This window comes from Myodes glareolus, chromosome 1 (assembly GCF_982192425.1).
Source record: "Myodes glareolus chromosome 1, mMyoGla1.1, whole genome shotgun sequence".
Classification (NCBI taxonomy): Eukaryota; Metazoa; Chordata; class Mammalia; order Rodentia; family Cricetidae; genus Myodes; species Myodes glareolus.
Window position 1 is genome coordinate 62,982,096 of NC_142026.1, and position 25,304 is coordinate 63,007,399.

At 41.5% G+C, this 25,304-nt stretch overlaps 1 protein-coding gene across 1 annotated transcript; it reads left to right on the top strand.

Moving 5' to 3' along the window:
- Nucleotides 1-846: 846 nt before the first annotated feature.
- Nucleotides 847-12,355, top strand: LOC146895998 (cytochrome P450 2B1-like). The gene is made up of 5 exons (XM_087911072.1): nucleotides 847-882; nucleotides 3,472-3,651; nucleotides 3,823-3,964; nucleotides 10,073-10,270; nucleotides 10,369-12,355. The coding sequence occupies exons 1-4, from the start codon at nucleotides 847-849 to the stop codon at nucleotides 10,084-10,086; spliced, it is 372 nt and encodes a 123-aa protein (XP_087767198.1). The 3' UTR covers nucleotides 10,087-10,270; nucleotides 10,369-12,355.
- Nucleotides 12,356-25,304: the final 12,949 nt, after the last annotated feature.

Sequence of the window (25,304 nt, forward strand, 5' to 3'; positions counted from 1 at the left end):
AGGACTCAACCTTCAGGACTGACTGTTTTCCCTTTCACCAGGGCTCCTTTCATTGTTCTCCAATTTACACCTAGCAGGTACAAGTCCATATCCTCAAAACATCCTGACTGGACCTCCAAAGGGACATTGCCAAAGCAAATACCTGATTGAGGAGGAACTACAGTTTTCTGGGTTTCTTTCTAACCAAGTTTTGCATAGGCTTTGTACCCATGGGAAATTCTCAGATACAGGGCAACAAGAGAAAAAAAATTAATTGCTAACAAAAGATGAATAGAGCTAAGTGCTAGCATTCTGGAGGTGGACCAGGTGTATCCCAGCAAGAGTGCTGCCACACATAGTCCCTAGCTCTGTCACATTTCCTTATATTTACTTTTCTTCCTCAGAACCGTGTATAAGTTATCACTGTTATATCAGACAGTACAGTTTAGGGAGAAATCACCTTCTTGACAACCCACAGATAGGAATTGCCCAGTAGAATGGAATGTTTTCATGATATAAACACACAACATTGCAGGCAGTGTGGATCTCCCCACAGCCATTCACACAATTCCAGATACCAGAGAAAGACAAGCAGCAAACAGGAAAAGGCACAGCAGAAACAAAAGATGCCCCTGGGTCTGTGGCCTCAGGGTCTTGCCTGTCCAACTTGACCCATGGGAGAGTTTCTTCCTGCTGAGCTGATACTATGAGCTTCAACTGTCACCTGTCCTATGACATGGCCACCAGCACTCTATGTTATAATGCTATTATATTGGGCAAGCATTTATTTTTTCAGCTGCATCTTAAAAATAAATGCTTTTTAATGCAGAGGACAGATGGGATCAGTTCAAGTACAGAGGTGCGATCATGGTGGAGACCTTGATCTTATTTTCAGCAGCAAAGGTACAGTGAGGGGCCTGGGGAAGTTTCAGGGTATTAAGTAAGGAATGTTTCAGTGAATGATGTGTCTTGGGTTGTGGTGAAACTGTTCATATGGATGTAAGAGCAGAAGTAGGGAATTAGGAGGGGACTTGCAGAGGGAAGTACACAGCATTTTATGTAACCTTAACAAAATCTTTTAAACCACTATTATTTATGACCTTGTGTGTCTGTCTGTCTCTGTGAGTATATTTCTAACAGGGGACACTAACTTGCTCATGGAGGCAGAGGCCAGAGTAGGTCACCAGGTGTCCTCCTCTGTCAATCTGTCCATTTCCTTCAGTCGGGCTCCCTCTCTGCAACTGGATCTGAAAGTCAGCAAGACCAAGGAATCCTTCCATCTTCACATTCTAACTCTTTATTCAGAAGTCATAGGCATGTATGAATGCCTCAGCTTATTATATTGGTGATGAGATCAAAACCCTGGTCATCACAACTGTGCAGCAAGTACTCTTATCAGATGAGCCCCAATTACAGTGTTAACAAATGATCTGTATCATCTATCTGTGCATCAGCTTCCCAATCTATGTATCTATCTAATATCTGTATATCTGTATATTATCTATTTGTCTATCAAACAATCTTTTATTCTTTAAAAAATGCTGGTGTGCCCCTGGCAGGCTCGTAGAGCAGTCACTAGTCCAGCAGAGACAGCTGTGTGTCCCTGCAAGATCCCTAGGGTCCATGTGAACAGGCGGCGAGCTCACAGAGCAGTGGGAGCATGTCCTTGGAGAGCGGCTGGCTGTGGACAGACAGGCACATGGCAGGCAGGTAGGAGACAGAGACATGGACATGTAGAATGAGATTGAAATATTTATTCAGGGGGTTATGGAGGAAAAGGGAGGGGGAAGAGAGAGAAAGGGAGAGGGAGGAGAGGGAGAGTAAGAAAGACAAACAGAGAAAAAGGGAGAGAGAAAGACAGAAACACGTGTGCACACACCGAGAGAGAGAGAAGAAAGAGGCCAAGATGGTGACGAGAGGTCAGAAGTCACTGGGAGTGGGCATAGCTTGCCCCTTAAAGGGACCAGAGATCAAAAGGAATAACACAATCTATCTTCATTATCATTATCATCATATTTGTGTTTGTGTGAGTGTTTGTGAATGGTCCTTATGCATATCTGTTATCTGAAGAAACCAAAGAGGTCATCAAATCCCATAAAGCTGGCATTACAGGCAGTTTTTAGCTATCTGACATGGGAGGTGGGACAAAACTCAGGGCCTCTGCAACAGGAGCAGTGTTCTTAGACACTGAGCCACTTCTCCTGCCCCACCTCTTAAGTTTTGAGTTAAGATGTTGTTGAACTGGGTCACCTCTCAAGAAGCCCACCTCCATGAATTTTAAAGATGAGCATTTTCTTACCACTGATGTTGAACATCAAGACTGGTCCCTGTCTCAGTCCCTTGTAGTCATTACCTCCCACTAGCCCGATGCACCATCAACTGCATGTGTGTTTGAACATCATTTAGATACAACAGATAAAAATAAAGCTCGCTTTTGTGTAGCATTAATTTGACATGTTCCACTTATATCGTTGATCTGATCTGAGGCTTGTTGGTTCATTGCTGCATAAGATTTGCTGCTGTGGTTCCATCTAAAAACATAAATACATCAATATCAAACATACGTAGAGCTTTTTCCTAGCATTGTCCCCTAAACTATACTGGGCACTGACCGTTTTCATAGCCTTTCATTTCTATTAGCTGCAGTGCAATCTTGACAGAGTAAAGGTTACAAGAGGAAAAGGGAGGGTTGTTTGCATATTCACACATGTTCTGATGTCAAAGCCAGGTTGTCAGGATGGAAATCAATGCATTTGTTGACTGAGCCCTTTCATCGGTCAATCTGCTCATCAATGTATTCATATTCTGTATTTTGTTGTACATAGATTAATTTACGTCCCTTTTATTCATGAGAAAATAACCTCAGATTGTTAGCCTGTATTTTTAATTTTTTAACTATTGTTTATTGCTGTTTTGTCTGCATATATGTCTGTGTGAGGATATTGTATCCAGTGGACCCAGAGTCAGAGACAGTGCGAGCTGCCAAGATGGTGCTGGAAATTGAACCTGGGTCCTCTTCAAGAGCAGCCAGTGCTCTTAACCACTGAGACATTTTCTCTCCAGCCTCCTGTATTTTCTAATATAAATTTCATGCAAAGAACTCTCTCTCTCTCTCTCTCTCTCTCTCTCTCTCTCTCTCTCTCTCTTTCTGCTATGGAAGAACACAAACCAAATGTGGAGAATTCTAACCATCTTCTCCTACAGCCCTCAGACTGATAGATGAGCCCTTTGTTGTGGGTTTTCCTTTTCTCTCTTTTATGAGCATGGTGGGAGCTTTGAAGAGAGCCTCTAACATAGCTCTAAGCGTGGCTGGAGAGACAGATGCCTGAGAGAAGTGCAGGTGTGCATGCCCAAGAGTGCAGTGTGTCTTTCTCAACAGAGTCTCCTGGCTCTGCACTGTTCCTAAGCTATTGGCTCACAGAAAACAGGGTCACCGTGCATTGCCTCCGTGAAGGGGGTGAGCATTGTCTGCTGTCCCCCTTTTCTGTGCAGAGAAAGTCCAAAAGGGGATCGATCGGCTCACACTGCCCACCAACCCTTGATGACCACATCGAAATGCCTTACACTGAGGCTGTCATTCATGAGATCCAGAGATTTGCAGTTATTGTCCCGATTGGAGTGCCACACAAAGTCACCAAAGACACTTCGTTCCGAGGGTACCTGCTTCCCAAGGTGAGACCAGCTGCGATTCCAATCTCTATGCCATGGTCATCCTCCTCTCTCCCAATCACCACCCTAGGCCTGTTTGTGGTTTCCTGACATTCTGTGGTTCCCTAAGGACTAACTGCCTGCAGATGGGAGTCAGGGTATGCTAATATCATTGCCTCTCACAATGGCTCCTAGAACACTGAAGTGTACCCCATCCTGAGTTCAGCTCTCCATGACCCACGGTACTTTGAACAACCAGATGCCTTCAATCCTGACCACTTCCTGGATGCCAATGGGGATCTGAAGAAAATTGAAGCTTTTATGCCCTTCTCTACAGGTGAGAAGGACCTGTGCTACATTTCCCAGACTCTAGAGGGCAGGCTTACCCTCCAGGATACAGTCAGGACTAGGTGCAGTCTATTCCAGCTGGGAACCCATTGGACTTGGCTACTGTCCAGGAGGGGTCGCTTTAACTAAAGGTGAATCCTGCTCAGGAGGATTTTGGAGAGGTATTGAAAAGGCTCTAAACCTGAGCAAATTCATTTTCTTAATTATTTTTTTTTTTATGAGGAGAGAACCTTTTTAAACTAGTGAAACCATTTGTCTCTAATCATGATTAAATGGCTGACAGAGGAGAAGAAAGGATGTTCACAGAGAACACAATGGGCTAAGTGCACAACCAGGTTCCTCCCACCACTCCCAGCAATAAACAACATATTGATTAATAGAGAGGATGGGGACACAGATATTCCCAGGTCAGGATGTTTGGCATTATTTTTGCTTAATCTTTTTTGTTAATTGATTTTTCTTGAGCTCTACATTTTTCTCTGCCCCTCTCTCTGCCTCTCCTCTCCCCGCTTCAACCCTCTCCCAAGGTCCTCATGCTCCCAGTTTACTCAGGAGATCTTGTCATTTTCTACTTCAAATGTAGATTAGATCCATGTATGTCTCTCTTAGGGTCCTCATTATTGACTATATTCTCTGGGATTGTGATTTGTAGGTTGGTTTTCTTTATGTTTAAAAACCACCTATGAGTGAGTATATGTGATAATTGCCTTTCTGCGTCTGGGTTACCCGACTCAAAATGATATTTTCTATCTCCATTCATTTGCCTGCAAAATTCAAGATGTCATTATTTTTTCTGCTGTGTGTACTCCATTGTGTAAATGTACCACATTTTCCTTATTCATTCTTCAGTCAAGGGGCATTTAGGTTGTTTCCAGGTTCTGGCTATGACAAACAAACCTGCTATGAACATTGTTGAGCACAGGTCCTTGTGGCACGATTAAACATCCTTTGGATATATACCCTACAGTGGTAATACTGGGTCTTGAGGAAGGTTGTTTCCCAATTTTCTGAGAAATCACCACACTGACATCCAAAGGGGTTGTACCAGCTTGCATTCCCACCAGCAATGCAGAAGTGTTCCCTTTTCCCCACAGACTCTCCAGCATAAGTTGCCATCAGTGTTTTTGATTTTGGCTGTTCTTGCAGGTGTAAGATGCAATCTTAGAGTTGCATTTCTCTGATGACCAAGGATCTTGAACATTTCCTTAAGGGTCTTTCAGCCATTTTAGATTCCTCTGTTGAGAGTTCTCTGTTTAGGTCTGTACTCCATTTTTTTTTTTATCGGATTATGTGTTCTTTTGGTGACCAATTTCTTGAATTCTTTGTATATTTTGGAGATCAGACCTCTGTCTGGTGTGGGGTTAGTGTAGATATTTTCCCATTCTGTAGGATGTCATTTTGTCTTGATGACCGTGTCCTTTGCTTTACAGAAACTTTTCACCGTCAGGAGGCCCCATTTATTAATTGTTTCAGTGTCTATGCTGCTGGGATTATATTTAGGAAGTGGTCTTTTGTGTCAATGCATTCAAGTGTATTTCCCACTTTTTCTTCTATCAGGTTCAGTGTGGTTGACTTTATGTTAAGGTCTTTGATCCATTTGGACTTGAGTTTTTGCATTGTGATAGATATGGATCTATTTTCATTCTTCTGCATGTTGATATCTAGTTATGCCTGCATCACTTGTTAAATATATCTTCTTTTTACCATTTGAAATTTTTAGCTTCTTTGTCAAATATCAGGTGTTCAAAGACATGTGGATCGATATCCTGGTCTTCTATTCGGTTCCATTGGTCCTCCTGTCTGTTCTTATGCCAATAGGAGTCTGTTTACAGTACTGTAGCTCTGTAGTAGAGTCAGGGATTTGGGATGCCTCCAGAAGTTCTTTTACTGTACAGGATTGTTTTGGCTATTCTGTTTTTTTTTTTTTTTTGCTTTTCTATATGAAATTGAATACTGTTCTTTCAAAGTCTGTGAAGAATTTTGCTGGGATTTTTATGAGCATTACATTAAAACTGTAAATTGCTTTTGGTATGATTGCCATTTTTACCATGTTAATTATGCCTACCCAAGAGCATGGGATATCTTTTCACTTTCTGGTGTCTTCATCAGATTCTTTCTTCAAAGATTTATAGTTCTAGTCATACAAGTCTTCCACTTGTTTGATTAGAGTTACTCTAAGATATTTTATGTTATTTGTGGCTACTGTGAAGAGTGCTGATTCTTTGACTTCTTTCCCAGTCCTTTTATTACCGGTGTACAGGAGAGCTACTGATTTTTTTTTTTGAGCTAGTCTTGTATCATGCTACATTACTGAAAGTGTTTATGAGTTGTAGAAGTTCCTTGGCAGAATTTTTGGATTGCTTCTGTAAACTATCATATCATCAGCAAACAGTGAGAGTTTGACTTTTTATTTTCCAATTTGTATCCCCTGATCTCCTTTTGATCTCTTATTGCTCTAACTAGGACCTCAAGAACTATATTGAATAGATATGGAGAGTATGGACAGTCTTGTCTTGTTCCTGATTTCAGTGGAATCACTGGGAGTTTCTCTCCATTTAGTTTGATGTTGGCTGTTGTCTTGCTTTATATTGCCTTTATTATGTTTAGGTATGTTTATGTGGTTTATTATGTTTAGCTTGCTTATATGGTGGATTACATTGACAGATTTTCATTTGTTGAACCATCCCTGCATCTGTGGGATGAAGCCGACTTGATCATGGTGGATGATGGTTCTGATGTGTTCTTGGATTTGATTTTCCAGTATTTTATTTAGTATTTTTGCATCAATGTTCATGTTTGAGATTGGTCTTTAATTCTTTTTCTTAGTTATCTCTTTCTGTGGATTGGGCATCAGGGTAATTGTAGCCTTATAAGAAGAGTTAGACAATATTCTTTCTGTTTCTATTGTATGGAATAATTTGGGGAGTATTGGTATTAGTTCTTTAAAAATCTTGTAGAATTCTGAGCTGAAACCATTTGGTCCTGGGATTATTTTGTTTGGGAGAGTTTTTGTGACTGTTTCTATTTCTTCAGCAGTTATAGGTCTGTTTAAGTTGCTTGTCTGGTCTTGATTTAATTTTGGTAATTGATATTTATTCAGAAAGTTGTCCATTTCCTTTAAGTTTTCCAATTTTGTAGAGTACAGGTTTACAAAATATGATCTGATAATTCTCTGTATTTCCTCCGTATCTGTTGTTATCTTCCCCTTTTCATTTCTGATTTTTTTAATTTGGATATTCTCTCTCTGCCTTTTGTTTAGGTTGGATAAAGGTTTGTCTATTTTGTTGATTTTCTCAAAGAACCAACTCTTTGCTTCATTGATTCTTTGTATTGTTTTCTTTGTTTCTATTTTGTTGTTTTCAGCTCTCAATTTGATTATTTCCTGCTGTCTAGTTCTCTTGGGTGAGTTTGCTTCTGTTTTCTAAAGTTTTCAAATGTTCTGTTAATTCAGTAGTGTAGGATTTCCCAGCTTCTTTATGTAGGCGTCTAGTGCTATGCACTTTCCTCTTAACACTGCTTTCATTGTGTCCCATAAATTTGGGTATGTTGTGTGGTCATTTTCATTGAATTTTAGGAAGTCGTTAATTTTTTCCTTTATTTCTTCCTTGACCCATTGATGATTCAGGTGAGAATTGTTTAATTTTCATGTGTTTGTTGGTTTTCTGGAATTAGTATTACTGTTGACTGCAATTTTTTAACCATGGTGATCTGATAAGGTACATTAGGTTATTCCAACATTTTTGTATTTGTTGAGGTTTGTTTTGTTACCAAGTATGTGGTCAATTTTTGAGAAGGTCATGTGAAGTGCTTAGAAGAAGGTATATTCCTTTCTGTTTGGATGGAATATTCTATAGATGTCTGTTAAGTCCATTTGAGTCACAACATCTGTTAGTTCTCTTATTTCTCTATTCATTTTTTTTTTGTCTGACTGACATGTCCAGTGGTGAGAGGGGAGTGTTGAAGTATCTGACTATTGGTGTGTGGGTTTAATGTATGATTTAAGAATTAGAAGTGTTTTTTTTTTAACATATGAGGGTGCCCTTGTATTTGGGTCATAAATGTTCAGAATTGAAATTTCCCCTTGATGGATTTTTTTTCTGTGTCTAATATGAAATGTCCTTCTTTATCTCTTTGACTGATTTTAGCTTGAAGTCTATTTTTGTTAGATATTAGGATAGTTACACCTGCTTGTTTCTTAGGTACATTTGATTGGTATATTTTTTCCCAACCCTTTACTCTGAGACAATGTCTATCTTTGAGGTTGAGATGTGTTTCTTGTATGCAGAAGAAGGATGGATTCTGTTTTCATATCCAATCTGTTAGCCTGTGCCTTTTTATAGATGAGTTGAGTCCATTTACATTAAGGGATATTAATGACCAGCGATTGCTATCTTCTGTTAATTTATTTTTCATTGTTGGTTATGCTGATATGTGCATTTCCCCTTTCTTTGGGATTTGCTACTATAAGACCATCAATTGTCTGTGTTTTTGTTGGTGTAGCCTACTTCCTTGGGTTGGAATTTTCCTTCTAGTATTTTGTGTAGGGCTGGGTTTGTGGCTAGATGTTGGTAAAATCTAGATTTGTCATGGAATATCTTGTTTTGTCCTTCTGTGGTGATTGAAAGTTTTGCTTGTTATAGTAGTTTGGGCTGGCATCCATGGTCTCTGAATGTCTGCATAACGCTTGACCAGGACCTTTTGTCTTTCATTGTCTCCAATGAGAAGTCAGGTGTAATTCTGATAGGTCTACCTTTATATGTTACTTGGCCCCTTTCCTTTGCATCTCTTAATATTCTTTCTTTACTCTGCATGCAAAGTTTTGATTATTATGTGGCAAGATGACTTTTTATTTGCATCCGGTCTATTTGGTGTTCTGTAAGCTTCTTGTATCTTCGTAGGCATATCTTTCTTTAGGTTGGTAAAGTTTTCTTCTATGATTTTGTTAAATATATTTTCTGTACTTCTGGGTTGAACTTCTCCTTCTTCTATACTTATTATTCTTAGATTTGGCCTTTCCATGGTGTCCCACATTTCCTGAATATTTTGGGTTAAGCTTTTGGTAGATTTAATGTTTTATTTATTTGATGAGTCTATTTCCTCTATTGTATCTTCAGTGCTTGAGATTCTCTCTTCAATCTGTTGTATTCTGTTCATGCTTGCGTTTGTGGTTCCTGATCATTTTCTTATGACTTCTGTTTCTATAAATCCCTTGACTTGTGTTTTCTTTATTGTCTCTATTTCAGTTTTCAAGTCTTGAAAAGTTTCTTTCATATGTTTGATTTCTTCTTCTTGTTTTTCTTTAAGTGATTTGTTGATGTCTTCCAATATTTTGTTTGTCTTTTCTTCCATTTCTTTAAGGGAATTTCTCATTTCCTCTTTAAGAGTTTCAAACATTCTCTTGAAGTTATTTTTTTAGATCATTTTCTTCTACTTCATCCATATTTGATTGTTCAGGCCTTGCTAGTTTTGAATCTTTGGGTTTTATTTGTGTTGTGTTGCTGTTTGCGATATTGCATGCATTCTTACCTTTTCTACTCATTTTTTCCTTTAATAGGTGTGGTTGAGGCTGTCTGAAATTCTCTTGAATAATCTTCTGGGTGCCAGTGAATCCAAAGCTCAGATGGTTGTTCCTTGTGCTACAGTCAGTGTCACAATTCCTGGGAAGTCCTATTCTCACACCCAGACCCACTGGGGTCCTGGCTTAGGTCTACTTCTTTGAAGATCCAAGATTCATGTCCGAACCCTCAGCAGTCTCTGGCTCTGACTCTGTCTCTGGCTCACTTGCTCAGCAGTTACTCCCCCCCTGTATTTGTTCCAGTGGAGATCACTGATCCGGATCTGGTTAATGACTCAATTCTGATCCACCAGTGTCCGGGAATAGGTTGGCTCCTGGGACTGAATTTGCTCCTGGCTTCCGCTCCTGGTGGAGCTTGTTCTTCTCTCCAATGTTTCTTATATTAAGAAATATACTAATTAATAATTTTAAGATATTGATTCTTGGACAATTGTATTTGCTCAATTCAACGGCCATAGTAATGGTCTTTTCCCAGGTGATCATTGCTGCAATTCACACAACTATGTTTTGATAATGTTATAGCTAAAAATCCCTGAAAGGATGTTATGCTGAATTTTACAAGTGGCTCTTCCAATGGAAGGACTGCATGCATGGTTAATAATGAAAAGGAATTGTGGAGCATAATATGGCTCCTTGAAAACAACTTAAGAGGATAAAAGCTGCAGACAGAAATTCTGCAGACAGCTCTGGCATAATGGCACCAAGATGACCATTGCTAAGGTAAGGTGAAAAATAACCCTTGCAATGAATTATGAAAAGATCTGACCTATATTAATTTTGGAATTGAGAATATGTTTGTGTGTTTTTTTTTTCCACAGAAAGAAAATAAAGCTGGATGAGATGACTGCATATACAGCAAAGGAGTGGCAAACCTGATGACATTGTAGCTGAAAATGCCCCCATATAGGAGTTCAAGAAAGAAGTTGGAGAAAAGTCCTTGACCCCGTTTTCCCCACCCCCACAGAGAGGAGTGCCTGATCCCAGGACCTCTGCCATCTCTCTAACTTCAAGGTGCCATGCTGCTCTGAGGGACAGATGCTGAGCTACCTCCAGACACTTGGGACACTCACAGACCCAGAGGCCCTGCTGTGACGACCTGACCACAATGACTACAATTTTTCTGCAGTTTGAATCCTGTTTGCTTTGGAGCTGAGATGCAGACTGAACATCTGGCTGTTTTAATCTTTGAGACACAGAACTCATTTTCATTAAAATATTGGACCTGAGAACTAAAACCTAAACCTTTTTCCTAGGGAAAGAAAGATTCAAAATAAGGAATGACTGAAACGCTCTTCAGTTAAGAAGGCAGACAGTCTAAGGGTTTAACTGCTGTTCAGAGACTGGAACTGGTATTTGATAACAGCAATGTCATTGTACTCTTACTCATCAGAAAAGCTTTTCTTGTCTTTTGATTAATGTGAATTTAAGAAAATTATGATATGTTTAATTGTTGATTTATTGTTATGATATTGATCTAATAATGATGATATCTTGTAACTGCATATAAGATGTTGAGAAAAGTTGGTATTAACTAATAATGCTGAGAATTATGGTCTTTTAAAATGGGCTTACATCCAGCTGTTGACATTTTCTGACTGCTTTCTTGTGATGCTTAATGAAACACCACAGTATAAAAGAGCCTATAAAACTATCTGTTAGTTACCACAGAAAAAGCTGTTGTCATAGAGCATATGGTTAATACCTTCCTGGCAGTCTGATGGTAGACCTGCCATTCACTCGACAGTCCAGCTAGCTGGACACCCTACCTCACAATGAGGAGGGGTTTTTCTCTTTCCACTTTATTGGAATATTCTGGGAGTGTTGGTTGGGACAGCATCTCACCATGTATCTCTGGCTGACTTAGAGCCTGCTGACCTGATAATATTGGTAAATGCTTATAAGAGGTTGAGAAAAGTTGGTATTGACCCAATAATGCTGAGAATTATGGTATGGACCTGATAATGTTTGTAATTGCTTATAAATGTTAAGAAAGGTTTGACACACACTGTAAATGTTTGGATATAATGCGTATGTTAAGAATTCTACATTTTGATACAATGTGAAAAATTTAAGAGACACTCTATACTAGTTGAAGAAGCATTCTCAACTCAGGTGAGCCTTTTCTTCTTTAAATAGGGGAATATAGACTTTAGAAGCATACTTATTCATAAAACATTATAATTTATCCTGAACAAGAATGTATGGCTCTGAGACACAGAGCTGAAAGGTATCTCTTTCCCTTAATCTCTTTTTTTTCACAGAGATCAGCAGTCAATGACCGATTTAAAGCTTCTCCCCTGAAGCCTAAGACAGGCACTTGCATAAATAAAATGCCTGTTCCAAGGATGGGAAAATTTGGGTAAATGAAGGAGTCTTGTCCCAAGCCAGGATCGTCTGTCCTGTTGCAAAAGCACAGGCTTTATTAAAATTAATAAGAGAGAGTGGATTGTAGGCCCATATTTCTATATGGTATGACAGCCAGGCTCTCAAGCCATAGGCCACACCTGAAATGGTCACGTACCTTTCCAGACAGACTGTTGCTACCCTAACGAAGGGTCAGGATGTTCTTTTGACCCTTTCTTTGTAATTTGGAGGATGCCTGAAAAGAGGTGCTAATTCAGTCTATGTGACAGAGCTAGCACACAGAGTAGGAAAACGTGACAGCAAGCATAGGTAAGTGTGGACATGACTAAAAGCCATTCACCTGGTTGCTTAGGAAACAAATGCTAATGAATTTTCCACTCAGTTTATGTTTTGGTATCAAGGTTTGGAGAATAAATGAGGAGAACTTTTTCAGGATGTGAACTCTGGATTTCATGAGGGATCTCTGAGAATTCCCCCCCACCCCCCATAAAGCCATGTTAGTTGTGTCTTTATTCTCGTGCCTCCACACTGGTCCAGAGAAATAGTTTATGGACTGTGCTGACACCTGACCACGACACCTTTGGAGCCCAGTCCCCCTCTTTCACTCTGCCATAGCCAACATCATCTGCTCCATGATATTTTGTGAACACTCTAATTTTAGGATCCCAAATTTGTACATGCACTAAGTTCACTGAGTGAAGGATTCACTATCACCAGCTCTTTCTATAGCCAGCTAAGATCAGAGATTGCACCATGGGCCAGGAATCAGTATGGGTGAATTCTCAGAATGGATCAGGAATCTAGAACAGAAAAACAAGAAAGCCCCCAGAGGTCATAATTCTAGAGGATTGGGGATTATTTTAGTCTCTCTGTGTTTCTGAGGGTGCTGTCACTCAATGGGTAACCAGCAACATCCATAACAACTGAAGAAGAGCAGATGTGTGAAGTGAAGGCATGTTCAGATGGAAGAGTGTGCGCCCAGCTGCATGGAGCCCTGGGTCTAAGTCTTGGCATCACATGAAGAGATTGTACTGGGACAATCTTGTCATCCTATGATTTGGAAGGTTGTGGCAGGAGCCCAGGAGATGAAGGCTATCCTCTGTTCCTTACATGGAGGCCAGCCTGGAACCCAAGAAACTCTATCGGAAAAAATATACAAAGTTCATCTTTTTCTTAACAAAGTACATTGTCTACTTGTTTACAGAAGTCTCAGATAGCATTTCTGGTTCTGGTTTGCCACTCACTACTTTGTGTTTTTAACTTTGAGAAAATATTTTATGTACTTGAGAGTTTGGTGCACTTATGTTTGTGTAGTTTGCACCTCTACCATGTATATTCTCCTATCTTTTGAAGGTCAGAAAAGAATATTGGATATTTTGAAACTGGAGTTACAGTGCTGGGAAGCCATGGGAGGAAAACAGCAAACAGCTTTGGAATTCATGGGATGAGACCTGGCAGTCAGGATTAACAGGCTGGGTGAGCCTTGGAGAAGCAGAGCCCTTGGACTGTGTGTCCTGAGGACCTCATGCTGTTATTGTCCATAGCTCTGCTTATTACCCTCATGGTCACCATGTTCCTCACAGTCTATGGGTGGCAAGAAAATTCTCAGGCACTTTTTAGGCCCTCACTGGACAGTTTTTCTGGTACTCAGAATAATAATTATTGACTTTTTTCATTGCTGCTGGAGCAGATTAACGATTCAACCAGTACCCTTGGAAAGAATTTAAACATATAAATTGTTGGTAGAGTTAGGTTTAGATTGTTTGGTTTAAGGATTCACTCCAGCCTCTGTCATCCTTTTACTCAAAAAGTCTGGAATGTTTAGGTTAAAATTCCATTCTAAGCCTCCTCCCCTGGGAGTTGCCTCAGTCCAGACCACCTCTAAGAAAGCCCACCAAACAGTATACCTCAGAGATGCTCAAGACTATTAGGAATATTCCTAAAAATGAGCCTCTTCATCAAAGCAAATAATCCTAAACAGATCAAATCAGAATGAGTTAAAAGATACCCTGGTTTAATTGGAGGTCTGCACACTCGGGGGGCCTGGTGGGGGAACAGAAAGTTGACACAACCACTGAAGAAAAAGAGGGAAGACCACACATATATTTTCTGGGGAGCAGTTTATATAGCCTGTGAAGTGGTCTTGACCTTTCCTGGGGAGGGGTCAGGGTTTGGCGGACTCAGGGGAGGGTGCTGCCAAAGATGGATGCCAGTAGCTGGGGTTACATTTCAGACTCTTTGTATAAGGGATGACAAGACATTGATGGGATACTTATGACCAACATTTTAGGCTCTCTTTGGATAAAGAGGCATTGTCTCAAGTCTGGATACTTCCTGTGTACATGGGGTGACATGAGGGAGGGGAGAGCTGCATGTTGGTGGACTCATGCTCAGTGAAAGGTATGGCTGGAGAGGCATCTCGTTCACTTTTATCCTGGAGATGCCAGGCATCTGTTTCTTGAGGGAGATGAGAAGGCAGGTGACTAGGAGAAAAAATATTATTACCCATCTTGTTTGTATCACCAATGATGACTGTGCCAGGATGAGGAACAGAGAGACCCTTCATTGTGGCATCTTGGAAAACCAGAGGGTGGAAGGTCCTAACTGCTAGACAGACCAACTGTCCTGAATAGGTGACTGCTTGAGCCTTGAGAGATTGTACCAGCATGGATGATCTAGGAGCTTGGCATTCGAGGGGGTGGTGTGGATTGTCATATGAGTTCTTGTCCATTAAGGTTTAAGAGACCTAGGAGCTAGCTGATTCAGGAGTACTTTGTCCCCTGGGGAGAACTGGGCAGGTTTAAGGGCTTTAGGGTCCACTGGTGTGGGGGCAGGGAGACAACTGTCAGCATGTGAATGGAGAAGGAACCTCAGAAGGGAGAGGTAGAGTAGGTATCCCACCAGTGGAGGAGTTTGGACTGGGAGGTGATGGTTAAGGAGAAAGGACCTTCCATAACGCAGCTCAAAAGGGCTCAGACCCATAGGAGGACATGGACTGGCCCTGACGTGAGTAAGGGCAATGGGAAGAAGGGAGGGCCAAGTTAACCTGAGTCCAATGGAGAGCCTGATTAGCTGTTGTTTGATGAATCCACTGGTCCTCCCCACCTTTCCTGAAGATTGTGGATGGTAGGGGATGTGGAATTTTCAGGAGATGTTGAGAGCTTCTGACACAAGCTCTATGACCCTGGAAGTGAAGGCTGGCCCATTTGCCATCTGAATGATACATGGGACACCAAACCAAGGAATGATGTGATCCAGAAGTACCTGGGCCACCACATCTGCCATTTCCCTGGAGGTCAGAAACACTTCTATCCATCCTGTAAAAGTGTCCACAAGTGTTAGGAGATAATGGAGTTTTTTATGAGTAGGCATTTGGGTGAAATCAACCTGCCAGTTTTCACCAGATTGGTGTCCACAAAGCTGGTGTAGAGACTGACGTGTGTAGTGAGCCTCCTGTTGGTTCACCTGGGCACAAGCCTGGCAGGAGGAGTGAACCTGTGAAGTATGATCTTGGAGATGTATAGTGCCAAGAAGAGGGGCTCCAAGAAGTGGAATAAAGCTTTGGGGCCTACACGTAAGGTCTGGTGGATGTCGGAAATGATCGAGAATGCCAGGTCTTGAGGAAGGATGAGACGGTTATTTAAATAGAACCATCCATCCTTTTTTTTTGTACCCCCCCTTTTATGAGCTTATCTCTCTCTTTTGATTGGTAACAGGGTTGATAGGAAGGAGTTAAGAACAGCATATGTTCTGTGGAATCAGAGGAGCTGGAGGCCAGCCCAGGGGCCACTGAGTCAGCCTTGGCATTGCCTAAGGCCACTGGGTCCTTGGAGGATTGGTGTCCCCAACAGTGAATAATGCCTACTTCTGCAGGGAGCTGGAGGATCTCCAAGAGGTTGACTATAAGAGGTTCATTAACTATGGGATTGCCCTTGGTAGTAAGGAAACCCCTTTCGTTCCAGAGTGCAGAATGAGTATGGGCTATTAAGAAGGAGTATTTAGAGTCAGTATAGATATTGGCCCATTGGCCCCTGGCTATTTGGAGTGATCTAGTCAAGGCAATTAATTTGGCCTTTTGTGAGGAGGTTCCCATTGGCAGGCAGGTCACCTCAACTGTGTTAGTGGAAGTGACCACTGCATATACTCCTTGGTGGTTTCCTGATTTATCTATAAGGGAGCTTCCATCAACAAACAGGGTGAGTTGGGGATCTGTAAGTGTCTGGTTTAGAAGATGCTGCAGAGGTGAAGTTACAGCTTCTAAAGCCTCTGGGTAGGAGAGAGAGGAGGTACCAGGGAGGGCGGGAACAGGAAGGAGAGTTGAGGGATTTAGGGCAGGACTGGAGGTCAAAATAATTTGAGCAGGTTTCTAGAAAGAGTAAGTGAAAAACCTGGACTCCTGAAGGCCCAAGGAGAGAAAGAGAGAGAGAGAGAGAGAGAGAGAGAGAGAGAGAGAGAGAGAGAGAGAGAGGAGTGTCTCTGAAGGTCTGAGAGGTGGTGGGTGGAATATACCATGATTGCCCTGGACAATGTGATCTTGAGAGCATCCCAAGTGAGTTCAGCTGCCGCTGCCTGGGCTCTTAGGCATGGTGGCCATTCACAGATGGTGAGGTCCAGCTGTTTGGATAAAAAGGTGACAGCCCAATTCAATGGACCCAACCTGTTCCAGCCTGTTGGGTTAGAACTCCTGTGGCCACTCCTCATCTGTATAGAGATGGTAAGGCTTCGTGGGGTCTGGAAGAACAAGAGCAGGGACTATTATAAGGGCATCTCACAGTAGAGAGAAGTGGTGGCAGAAGGTGGCTAGGTGGGTGAGAGGCCCTGTGGGGGTCTACTAGGTGAGTCTGGTCTGTATATTGTCTCAGTGCTGCCTGGATTCTACTTTACTCTTCAGGAGTGAGAGTGGAAGCCTGGATGATATAGAAGTCATTCCTGATTAGATCGTAGGCCTGGGACAGATAGAGAAACTCCTTAATATAAACAGAAGGATTAGCAGAGAAGGAATCCAGTTGCTTTTCTCTCTGAGAGAGATCTGGAAGAGAGAAGGGAATATGGACTTTAATAATGCCACCGGCTTCTGCTACTTCCTGGAGAGGACAGAGAAGGGCAGAGTTATGCAGAGATCTGGTGTGAGAGGAGATGGGGGAGGATTGGGAGCGATTAGTCCAGTGTGTAGAGGAGATCCAAGAAGTAGATTGAGGTGTGTGTGGGATGGTAGGGAGGTGTGGTAGCAGGGAGGGGAGGGGAGGAAATTGGGGAGGGACAAAATTAACCTTGAATTTCCGGTTTGACTGGGGAGGGAGTAAGTAGGGGTAGGAAAGCGGAAGAATGTGGAAAATGTTGTTCTACAGGAGGGGGGTAGGTTTAGTAAGGGTTTGAAGGTGTGGGGGAGGGACCAGTGTGTCTGGCTGCAGGGTCATGGCAGGGCTTTCAGGGTCCCAATTCCCAGATGGTTGGGAATCTGGAGCTGCTCTGACCCTGGCGACCAGAACCGGTGTTGCAAGACACTGACTACTGAAGGAGGGGTGAGGGCACAGTGCACAGACTCATGGATATATGAGAATTCTGTCCATTTATCCCTGCAGTGGCAAAAATTTTCTAGGTCCTGAAGGATGGAAAACTCAAGAGTTCCCTCTGGTGGCCATTGCTTCCCATTGTCAAGGTTGTTGTATTGAGGCCAAATCTAGGGCATAAAGAAATTAGCCTTTCAGGTATTGTTTCGTACAGTCCCAATTTATAAAGATCTTATAGGAGGCAGCCCAGGGTCGATAACAGATCTGGCTTCGAATTCCAAGAACCCATTTTAAAAGTCTATCCAATTGTGCGGCTCAAGTCTATCACAGTGTGTTTACTGGGACAACTCTTGAGCCAGAAGGGGGCTGTGAAAATTGAATGGCAGGCTTCCCTGGCCATGCAATTTTCACCTCAGCCAAGCCCAGCTTAGCCACTTGAATAAGACTTTGGGCGTGATTGCGACTTCAACAGAAGGCCCGAAAATCGACAAAAACAGATGAGAATGGATTCCGAAGCCCTAATGGCATAGAGCAAAAACAAGGGGAACTTAGGGAGACAAAGCCAATCTAGCCTGGAAGCCGATTTTAACCTGGCAGAGAGCAAGAGTGATAAGGGCATTTTCCAAAATGCGGCCTTGAGACTGGAAAAACAGCCCTTCCTCCCCCTGTGGGACCTCCAAAATGTTAGAAATATTTCCTAAAATCAATCTTTTCCGCCAATGCAAATAATTCCAATCAGACCTAATTAAAAGTTATCCAGGTTTAATTGGACAACTGTGCTCTTGGGTGGCCAGAGGTAGAAATAGAAAGCCAACATGACCTCCAAAGAGGAAAAGAGAGGACCACTCCCACAGGGTATTTAATTGCTGGAAACATTTAAACCTGGGCTTTTCCTAATTCTGTTTGATTTGGTTAGATTCAGATTATTGCATGAGTGGAGAGGTTTATTGTGATGTAAAAACTTTTCAAAGATGTTTATATTAATGGCTTTGATTTAGAAAATCTTGGGGGAACAATTTAACGTTCAGAAAGGCACATAGTTGAGTGAGATACTCTTTGAGGTCTTAGAACAAAACAATGGCAGCCCGGCTATTGATGGCTGATGTGCCTTGATCACAGGTGATGATTAATTACTTGTTCCCATTTTAGCTCTCAACTTTCTGATATGATTTAGTAAAAATACTGTTGATAAGCAGGTATGTAACCTGAGAGTTTAATAAAGAAATGATGGTTTTTCATAATCAAGAATGTAGATTTGTGAATCTTTTAAGATTTTTTTAATAAAATTGCCTTTTGAGATAAATAATAAAGTGATTGGTCCTTTCTTTACAACCCTAAAATGCAGCCTGTCAGTAAAGAACTGACTGAGGAAAAAACCTTGCTTACTTATACTCTGTTAATGTATAACAAGTTGCTTAGATATGAATGTATGTAGACCTTTGGACATCATTTGCTTTCTTTTTTTTCAATACAGGGATTCTCTGTGTAGCCATGGTTGCCCTGTAACTCACTCTGTAGACCAGGTTGTCTTGAACTCTCAGAGATCTGCCTGGTCCTGCCTCCCAAGTGCTGGTGTGTGCCACCACCGCTCATCTTGTTTTTCACATATAATAGGCAAAGAGTTTAATGAAGTAAAAGGAAATGAGAAGCAAGCTGTTGTATACTTGTATTCATTGCAATTCTTCACTTGAAAAATAGAGCATAATTGCATTATTTTTATACTACTTGAAAGATTTTGCTGGGGTGTATAAACTGTAATGAAGTAAAGGAGATTTGAGAGACCCTGACATGGTGAAGGTGTGTGTGTGTGTGTGTGTGTACCGACCGGTGGGACATGAACAGGAGTATGAGCCTGGAAGAGAGAGGAATGAAAGGGGCAAGAGGCATGCGAAATGTACAGCAAGTCTGTGTTCTGATCAGTCTGCCAACTTTGTTTTTTCCTCAGGAGCATTATATAGCAAAAAGGAAGGGGAAGGGTAGGTTGCTGAAATGTCATTGATCTAACTGGAATGTCAGGTCCGGAGAGTACCTAGCTGATAGGAAGAGATAAGGAAATGCTGAGGGTCTGTATATGTTTACTAACAAGGGAAAGGCTAGTCACTTCTGGTGCCTGGGATCCACAGGTCTGCAGGCAATCTTAACTCACAGGGAGATAAGGGTTATCCTAGGCCTGGAACTTGCCCTACAGAGGCTTCTGAATAGCTTACTTAATTTGTGACTAAGATGACTATAACCAATACAGGTCTTTGCTTCCAGCGTGTGTGTGTGTGTGTGTGTGTGTGTGTGTGTGTGTGTGTGTGTGTGTGTGTTTATGTGCACATGCACGCAAGCATGTATGTGTGTTTTTATTTTTCATTTCCCCAGAGAATTACGTTTTACTCCCTTGAGAAAAAAAATCTATTGTGTGATCAATTGCTGACTCCACACCTCTCCTCTTTGGTTCTTGAACTGCTGAGAGCTGTTTTGTCAGTAGCATTACTGATAATTTATAACTCTCATATGGGGAAAAGCAGTCAAACCTGGGTCCTCTAGAAGAGTAGCCAGTGCTCTTAATTACAAGCCATCTCTCTATCCCCTCATTTCTTCCCTTTTCTTTCTTTTTCAACAAGTGTTTACATTTCACACAGTCGCTGAGATTAAACTATTTCCTAATGTTTGCATTGCCATGGGAGTTTTACATAAGTCTAACAAAACTTATTATAAAAAATTTATTTTGTATTAGCCTGAGAGGTGGCTTTCTAGAATATGTCACCCAAACTCTAGGGCCTACTCAGCCCTAGAGACAGACGGTGTGAGAATATGGGCTATGAGGTCTGCTCTCTCCTAGCAGGATTCCTGCAGGCTTCTCCCTTTGCAAGGTGAGTATAGTGATGTCTATCCAGATCAACCAATGAATTGCAGATATGTCTTGTCTTTGAATGGGGCAACCAATGCCCCATAACCTCATTGGAGGTGAAAGACGTACCCGATGGTAGGACACACTGATGCCGCATCGTGATTGTGTAGTTGATGGAAGCCATGACTGGCTCACCCAGGGTTGAGAGAGAACACTGCATATCATTGGTATAGTACATGATCATAGTTAAAAACTCTAAGTCAGGGAGTGGAGAAGTGGCTCAGCAGTTAAAAGCCCTGGCTGCTAACGCACACCTTTAATCCCAGCACTAGGGAGGCAGAGGGAGATGGATCTCTGTGAGGTAGAGACCAACTTGGTGTACGGAGTGAGTTCCAGGACTGGTTCCATAGCTACTGAGAAACTGTGTCTCAAAAAAACCAAAACCAAATCAAAACAAAAGCACTGGTGGATCTTGCAGAGGACTTTGTTTCAATTCCTAGCACCCCTATGGTGGCTCACAACCATCTGTGACTCCAGTTCTAGGGACTATATTTTCATCTTCACATCTCTGTGGGCACACCACACACACACACACACACACACACACACACACACACACACACACACGGTGTAGACACACATCCTGCCAAAACAATCTCACGCCGTCCCCATCTCTCTCACCTGTCCCCAGCTCTCTCCCCCTGTCCCCAGCTCTCTTACCCTGTCCTGACACTGTTTTCCATCCCATGATGCACCTGTAACATTAGCACCCATCAGTTTTCCAGATGAGAAAATTTAAGGCCCAAAGCTGTGTAGACACTAACCCAGTTCTCTTCATCAAAACAAAACCAACAACAATATGTAATATGGATTCCAGTTTGTCAGACTTAAAGACCATTGTTTACGTACAACTTGCAATCACTTCCTAGAGTGGGCCCCTTGGAAACAGTATGGGGAGGTGGGATGAATTTACCAGTGGAAGAAAAGTTGAGATGTTGAATCTGGAAGTTGTTGTTGGTCATTCTGCTGAGCTATTATTTGTGAAAGCCCACATGTGACTCAGTTTCCTTCTGGGGTCATTTCTGACTTAAAGAAGTCATTTGAGTTCAAGTTTGCCTGATATGCTTTTTCCAGTAATCTTGATGGCTGTGAGTAACGTCCTGTTAGCCCATAGAAAGAACCTTTTGCCCAGATGAAAGAGCACATTTTTCTATTAAGATTTGGGCTGGTGTATGCCAGCCAGAAGCACTCCTCATTACAGATTAGAAGTTGCTTAGTTGAATGAGATAATGCGCCTGCTTGAACTTCTTCCCAAGGACAGTGCAGGGAGGAGGTTAGCGACTGAACTGCCCTTAATTCTGCCTTTTGCCTGTAATTAGTATTTATGCTGGGTGAGAAATAAACTTGGGGCTGTTTGGTATTTCTAAATGGAGTCTGCTCTTTTGTTTCCAGTTGCCCAGAACCAAATAATCACACAGAAACTAAATTCATTACAACACTGTTTGGTCCATAGTTTAGGCTTATTTCTACCTAGCATTTACATTTTAAATTAACCCATTTCTATCAATCTGTGTGTTGCCACAAGGCTGTGGCCTACTGGTGAGTTTCCTAAGGTTCCAGTGTGTCCTTCTCCACTGGCAGCTACATGGCGTCTCCTTGACTCCATCTACTTTCTCTCTATAGCTCTGTTCAGATTTCCAACCTGGCTTTACTTTGCTCAGCCATTGGCCCAAACAGCTTCTTTCATTATCCAATAAAGGCAACATGTAGACAGAAGGATCTCCCTCACCAGGTATTTACTTTCAGTCCTCCTGGTCTATTCTTTGTTTCTGTCTTCATTTCTCTTAATCTAGCATTTCCTCAGCCTCAGCACCCCTCCCAGGATACCCCCAGCTGTTTTCTGTTGGAGTGGAGTTAGACAGAGTGGTTATGGGGCTTAACCACTCTTGGGGCTGGGCATGGAATGGGTGGAAAACTGCAGGGCACCACAGGATAAAGGAGAACACGCAGAGAAAGGGAGGTCTGTGATGAGCTTTGCAGAGAGCCGTGTGGTGTAAGAACACAGGCATGTAAATGCACAGGCGCACATACAGGAAAAAAGTGGTTAGGTGTGAAGCACGAAAAGAGTAAGAAGTGACTCGAGTGTAAGTGTCAAAGCAATTAAGGACAAGGACATAGCAAATAGCTATTTGTACATTTACTTAAGATATATTAAAATCCAGAGGTGCTTAGGAAGGGAAACAGCAATTGCTGTTAGAAGCAGTTGTGAGACACAATGTAGGTGCTGGTAATAAAAGTCAGGTCCTTTAGAAGATCAGCAAGTCCTCTTCACTTCTGAACCATCTTTCCCTCCCTGTCTCTGTGTGAAGTTTATAATATACATGGAAGTCAAATGTAGGAACTGAATAGCCCGAAAATCCAGGATGTTCTCTTCTACAGTAGGGTTCTCATGTGTCATGTGGAGTGATACAACATCACTAGAATGCCGGTTGTGATAAGTTCAATGTATATATTATGATCGCCAAAGCAATGAAAAGAACAAGCAGCTAGTAAGCCTAACAGAGCCATAAAGATGTCTATTAAGTTGGAAATTTAAATTCCATACCTTAACGGATTAACACCGCCAACAGAACATGAATATGGTTAGTAGAATAAGTAACAAGATAGATTAATGAAAAATGCTTAAGCCAAAATTAGATAGCGAAAGAGGAAGGGGGTTAAGAATATAAGGGACAAATGAATTGCTTTAGACTTACACTTTTAATCATGATACAAACTAAATGTTAGATTATAGATAAAAGCAATTTCCATGCATATGGGTGTTCTATAGTCAATGGGACATCCAAAGAATGTTAATACAATTTAGGCTTTTCAGCAGAAAGTGGGTCCAGTCTCTGATGGACTGAATGTCAAACTGCCATTCCAAAGCATATTTATAGATTGTTAGAGAAAAGTTGTTTTATGGGTAAAACAAATCCTCATACCAATACCCTCTTGATCTATTCTGTATGTTTGCTGTAGGAAATCATCAGACTCCTGAAATTTTAGTCCTTATTGTGTACTGTCTGCAGTACCCAATAATTCAAGATTCTCCAGGTGTGACAGGATTGTCCTGTTGCTGCAGCCAGCGCAGCCTGGATAGCCGAGACTGGTGGAGGTGCCGGGATTGAGACACAGAGGCTTCTTTTCAGGTAGAAGAACAGCAAGCTTTATTTTGACTAGCAACCTTTTACACCTCTACTCCTTCTGTGGAAACCCACTGGCCAGAAAGAACACAGACATCCTTGTCAATTACAGACCACAAGGAAGTTCTGCTGTCAGTCAAGGGGAGTGAGGGCAGCAGGATCACAACACCTGTCATCAAAGTCATGCAACAGATGGAAAACTCCATAAAAAAAACCTCTTTAAATCATGGAAAACAATCACTGTTCCAGATTATGATTTTTTTTTCAAGGTCTAAGAACTTCCAACTAATACTTTATATTGTTACTGGATACAATGAGAAACAACTGTTACATTCTAATGTTTTGACACAATGACTCTATTAGATTCCCACTACAATACTGCTAATTATAACTACACCAGAGAAAGTGTGGTCTCCAGTTTGTGGCAGTGTTTGGGAAGGATTAGGAGGTGTGACCTTTATAGGAAGTGTGTCGTGGAGGTGGGCTTTGAGATCTCAAATGCCCACTCATCCCAGTTAGCTATCCTTCTCTCTGCCTCATGTTTGTGTTTAGAATGGTGTCTCTTCATAGCAATAGAAAAGTAACTAAGGCATCAGGGAAGTGCTCTACCACTGTGGTTCATCCACAGTCTTTAAAGGTTTTATTTGTACATAGGGTCTTCTAAGTTACTTAGGCATTGGTTGATGCTTAATTTCAGCTTTCCTAATGCAGAGATGAGAAGCAAGGGTGGCTATGTCCCTCCTTATACCTCTCTTTCTTAAAAAGATGTCACTTCTCTTTACTGGGGAGAGGAAGATGGAGTGAGAGAGGGGAAGCTGTATTCTTCTTGTAAAGTTAGCCAATGCCTGTCTGATGTTGGCAGCAGAGATATACATCAGCAATTCAGGAAGGAGAAAGGTCAGGAAACCATGGTGATTTCAGGCATTGCATCTGTACTTTTCTGATCTTGGCAATGTGCCACAATAGACTTGAATGACCCTGGGACCTTTGTCCTGCCAAGCGGGGTGATCTGGCACTGAACTTGCGTCATTATTCTAATGCAGGATTCCCAGTGGGAGCCATGAAGTGCATTTCATAAAGTAGTTGTCATAATCTTCACATTTTGGGGGAAATATATTGCCTTGACCTACTATTAGAAGTACATATGTGTTAAGAACCTCTTTCTTAGGCCACACAGTGAGTTAGAACATTAGCCTAGAATACAGAGGGAGACCTTGTCTAAGACAAACAAAAAAAAATAAAGAGAGACCAACATTCAAATGTATTTTGATGTGGGACTCTCTGTATGCTGTGAATACCATTGGTTAATAAAGGACTGTCTTGGGCCTGCACAGGGCAGAATAGAAGTAGGCAGGGAAAGCTAAACTGAATGCTGGGAGGAAGAAGGTGCAGTCAAGAGAAGTCATGGAGCTGATGCCAGAGACAGACATGACAGAACCTTGCTGGTAAGCCATAGTCACTTGACAATACACAGATTAATGAAGATTGCTTGGTTTAGGATGTAAGAAGTTGTCAATAAGAAACTAGAGATAATAGGCCAAGCAGTGATTTAGTTAACATATTTTCTATGTTGTTATTCCGATTCTGGCAACTCAGAACCTACAAGTAGCCTCCTACAACAGTGTTCCAAATGTGATATAGTCAATCAAGTATAAATTTAAAACAACTCAATTTGGTATTGATTCCCAACTATTGGAAAACCTCAGATATTTTTGGAACATTAGAGCTATGGAAATCCTCCTTTTTAGTGGGAGGATTAAAGAACTCTAAATATAAATCCAAGATTTTTTAAGAAAAGTAAAAAAAACAGTGAACATCTTTGGAGAATATTTAGATGCCCAATTAAGATAAGCTACAAG

Excerpts from the sequence above, each read along its gene's own strand:
- LOC146895998 (XM_087911072.1), top strand. The coding sequence starts at position 847 with ATGGTGGAGACCTTGATCTTATTTTCAGCAGCAAAG. Across the intron at positions 883-3,471 it reads TCTTATTTTCAGCAGCAAAG|AGAAAGTCCAAAAGGGGATC; the intron begins GTACAGTGAGGG and ends TTTTCTGTGCAG. Across the intron at positions 3,652-3,822 it reads GAGGGTACCTGCTTCCCAAG|AACACTGAAGTGTACCCCAT; the intron begins GTGAGACCAGCT and ends AATGGCTCCTAG.